The sequence below is a fragment of the Monopterus albus genome, unplaced genomic scaffold (assembly GCF_001952655.1).
Source record: "Monopterus albus unplaced genomic scaffold, M_albus_1.0 scaffold89.1, whole genome shotgun sequence".
Taxonomy (NCBI): Eukaryota; Metazoa; Chordata; class Actinopteri; order Synbranchiformes; family Synbranchidae; genus Monopterus; species Monopterus albus.
This window is the reverse complement of record NW_018127969.1, coordinates 1,516,849-1,520,946: the sequence shown is the minus strand read 5'-3', so window position 1 is coordinate 1,520,946 and position 4,098 is coordinate 1,516,849. Positions and strand designations below refer to the sequence as shown.

At 44.3% G+C, this 4,098-nt stretch overlaps 1 protein-coding gene across 1 annotated transcript in view; it reads left to right on the top strand.

Moving 5' to 3' along the window:
* Positions 1 to 1,002: 1,002 nt before the first annotated feature.
* atad3 (ATPase family AAA domain containing 3) overlaps positions 1,003 to 4,098 on the top strand; it is a 5,602-nt gene continuing 2,506 nt past the window's right edge. Inside the window, exons 1-9 of the mRNA XM_020607724.1 lie at positions 1,003 to 1,333; positions 1,919 to 1,995; positions 2,448 to 2,549; positions 2,654 to 2,713; positions 2,805 to 2,874; positions 2,959 to 3,124; positions 3,359 to 3,428; positions 3,724 to 3,879; positions 3,990 to 4,079. Of these exons, the coding sequence (XP_020463380.1) occupies positions 1,150 to 1,333; positions 1,919 to 1,995; positions 2,448 to 2,549; positions 2,654 to 2,713; positions 2,805 to 2,874; positions 2,959 to 3,124; positions 3,359 to 3,428; positions 3,724 to 3,879; positions 3,990 to 4,079 (975 nt within the window). The 5' untranslated portion in view covers positions 1,003 to 1,149. The remainder of the gene's footprint in view (positions 1,334 to 1,918; positions 1,996 to 2,447; positions 2,550 to 2,653; positions 2,714 to 2,804; positions 2,875 to 2,958; positions 3,125 to 3,358; positions 3,429 to 3,723; positions 3,880 to 3,989; positions 4,080 to 4,098) is intronic.

The following is a 4,098-nucleotide window of genomic DNA, read 5'->3' as shown; positions in this document are numbered from 1 at the left end:
TAGTCTCTTTCTGTCCCTGTCTGTGCTACCTCCTGCCCAACCCACAACAGCATAAAAAACTGCAGATGCCACCACAGAATCATAAAATGTCCAAAGGAGTGTCCTGCACACACCAAAGGACCCCAGTCTCCTCAACAAGTGGAGGCGGCTCTGGCCCTTCCTGTACAGGGCATCTGTGTTGTTGGTCCAATCCAGTTTATTGCTGAGGTGGACACCCAGGTATTTAAAAGTGTCGACAATCTCAATACTTGAGCCCTGCAAGCTCACCAGCGTGAGTGCTGGTGATTTCCACTGGGGGTCAATCACCATCTCTTTTGTCTTGCTGGTGTTCAGGACCAGGTCCAACAATAGCAGTGTCGTCTGAGAACTTTTGTAGATGACACTGGTGGGAGTTGTACTTGAAGTCCGATGTGTAGAGGGTGAACAAAAAGGGGGAAAGCACCGTCCCCTGTCCCCCTACCACATCCGACACACAGTCCCGCAGCCTTACGAACTGAGGTCTGTTTGTGAGGTAGTTTATGATCCATTCAGACAGGTGTTGGTCCACACCTGCCCCCTCCAACTTCCAGCTCAGTCATTTGTAGCTTTCATGTTGGGTGCTCTACAAATGTTCAGCTTTTGTAGCCAGGAAATTCATATTCATAATATCAACATATGGCAGAACATGAGGATAAATTATGTGAATTTAATTAACCAACAGCACATGAGAAGCATGAACACCCAGGTTTGATGTTTAATATTTTTTAGTGCAACATTTATTTCTGATGATCCTGAACTGATCAACCCCAGTGATTGTTCCTTCTGAGAAACTGACATCTAAAGAGCACATCAATGTCAATGACCTGTGGCTTACAAAAGAAACAGCCTATTCATCCATGGGTTTGAGCACTTTATGGCCTTCTTCGGCTACCATATCACGTTTAAGGCGGGGCTACGTGGATGACGCTTTGATTTGACAGCCAATGACAGGAAGAAGTACTTGTCAACCACCAATCGTTGTCGCTGTTTTTCAGGGAACGTTACACTTTATGTTGCGATTGCGCAGAAGTGTGCAGCGTGACACACGTGTGGAGGAAGTGCGGTGGCAGGTCTGTAGCAACCTCTACCTCACATTAGCAGCTAAACTGTGTAATTTTTATTCACAGTAAAATGTCGTGGCTCTTCGGCCTAAACAAGGGGCAGCCTGAAGCGCCACCTGGCCTCCCGGTTCAGCCTCCCCCGCCGGCCGGAGGGGCCGGCGGTGGCGGAGATAAACCCAAGGACAAATGGAGCAACTTCGATCCCACCGGGCTGGAGCGGGCTGCACAGGCGGCCAAGGAGCTCGACAAGTCCCGTAAGTGTTTAGGAGTATCGGCTTGCTCAGTGGGGGTCACCGGAATGAAAATCATTCCAGATTACAACATTATTACACACCGAAAATAATGATGCACCAGCACCCAGACCTCCTCTAGTTCACGGTGGCTTGAATGATTCAACGACTTATGTTATTAGATTGTTAACCCCCACCGACATTTAGCATCTGTTCTTGGTTATAACGTTATGCTTAATTTAAACTTTGTGAAATTCTTGTGGTTTGTGATGGCAACGCTATGCTGCACTCACTTTTATTCAGACAAAGGGAATGGGTTCAAAGGTCATCACCTTGCAGATAGGCTTGCACCACCCAAAATAAAGTTGTGCCGCACACATGTAAAGGTTCACCTTCATTATTCAGTATTAGGCGTCTATCTTAAGAGTTAACACAGGAATGAAAACCAGAAATTTAAAAACATAGACAGAGGACACAGGAGTCGGCTTCATTACGGTTTCATACTGTGATCTGTGAGCCAGAGCCACCAGGAGGGGTCAAGAAATGTCTTTCTGTAGAAGCCACATCTTTCAGCTCTGCATTGTTGTTTTTCCTGGCTCCTCTGTCCAGGACATGCCAAAGAAGCTCTGGAGTTGGCGCGTATGCAGGAGCAGACCACTCAGATGGAGCACCAGAGCAAAATGAAGGTACAGTGGACACTATTCACCTTTAACCTCACACACACTAAAGCCTTGATCTGCTGCAGGACACTGGTAGTTCTCCAGAGTGTATGAGTGTCAGTTTACATCAGTAGTCAGATGGAGAGAATAGAGGAAGAATGTACATAAGACATTTTATTAGAGCTTTAACATTGCTCTGCATTTTGATGGACATTAAAACAAATTTTGATTGAATAAGTAAAAGATTACTGTGATGGCATTATTGAAGTTGTTTTAATGTAGTTCATTGTATTTACTGTATATGGGTGTGTGGGTTCAAAATACAGAATTATCGCTTACAAAATGGAAGTCACATAAGTAAAGTCAATTACATTTACTATTAAGTTGCTACTAGTGAGGTCCAACCAAGCGATAGAAAGGATCTAACAGTTGTCAAGTGTGTTACGAGCTTTGACGCCATATGCATGTCATTGTAACAGGAGTATGAAGCAGCGGTCGAGCAGCTCAAAGGCGACCAGATACGAATCCAGTCTGAGGAGAGGAGGAAAACTCTGAATGAGGAGACCAGGCAGCATCAAGCGGTGAGCGGAGAACTGTATTTTGAAGTAAAGAACACTTATATGCACATTGCAGCAGCGAACTAGACCAGTTTGAGTTGTATGTTGTTGTTTTCTGTCCCACATAGAGAGCTCAGTACCAAGATAAGCTGGCCAGACAGCGATATGAGGACCAACTAAGGCAACAGGTGACGTTATGTCCTCCGTATCTCATATAAAATGCTTTGAAGTATGCTGCAGCACCAAACTGATGACGGTTTCTTTCTGTGCTATCAACAGCAAATCCTCAATGAGGAGAATCTCCGCAAACAGGAGGAGTCTGTACAGAAACAGGAGGCTATGAGGAAAGGTATAGATTGTTACATTAATGGCTGGACAGCATTAAAAGCTGTAGAGCTGTGCTTTATGTACTTTTTGTGTTGTGGATTTATAGCAACGATAGAGCACGAGATGGAGCTGAGGAACAAGAATGAGCTTCTGCGTATAGAGGCCGAATCTAAAGCTCGAGCTCGTGTGGAGAGAGAAAACGCTGATATAATCCGCGAGCAGATCCGTCTGAAGGCTGCAGAACACAGACAGACTGTCCTGGAGTCCATAAAGTAAGCCACGCTGACTTATGTCGTTTCACACAACAGTATTTATGACGCTGATGATTGGGTGTAGGGTGTTGATGGTTTTTGGTGTCCTGATTTATGTAACTAGTTGAAACAGAAGATGTTAAAGAAGTCTTTAAAACAAATGTCAGTTTTGTATGTTAAGTAACTGGTTAAACAACAGTTGTACCATGTCAGCACCCAAAGGCATGCTGACAGTTAATGTGTGTTTGCTTTTAGGACTGCAGGTGCTGTGTTCGGTGAAGGATTCAGGGCCTTTGTGTCAGACTGGGACAAAGTCACAGCCACGGTGAGATGTCCATCCACAAGTAGTTTAGTCGATGATTATATTAAAAATACACAGTAAGAGAGAGAATTTTCAATGATAAAGACAGACTGGGCAAACAAATTAGTTTTCTGAAATGAAACTTCTTCTTCTTTTACACATACCTGAACATGCAAGTATTATGCCACTGAGGATACCCAATAAATGTTTGGATGTCAGTATGGGCAAACAACAAATGGGTTTAAATTGAGTATTTTTCCTGATTCTTGAACTGCTTTTCTGTTTGAGCAGAGCCTAAACTGTCCCATCATGTCACCAGGTAGCAGGACTAACCCTTCTAGCTGTGGGAGTGTATTCGGCTCGGAACGCGACAGCGGTGGCAGGACGTTACATTGAGGCACGGCTCGGGAAGCCGGCACTGGTGCGAGAGACGTCCCGATTCACTGTGGGGGAGGCACTCAAGCATCCTGTCAAGGTAGTTAGTGCCTAACTCACTTTTTTTTTTTTTTTTTTTTTTTTACGGTGTGTTTACTGCTGATTATAATATGCTAACTCTAAATTTTCTGCCCCTCCTAAAACATTTAGCTGGCCAAGCGGCTGAAGAGCAAACCCCAGGATGCTCTTGAAGGAGTTGTGCTCAGTGTAAGTCGACATCTTTATAAAAGAATGCAACAAATATGCATTTTTAAAGTTT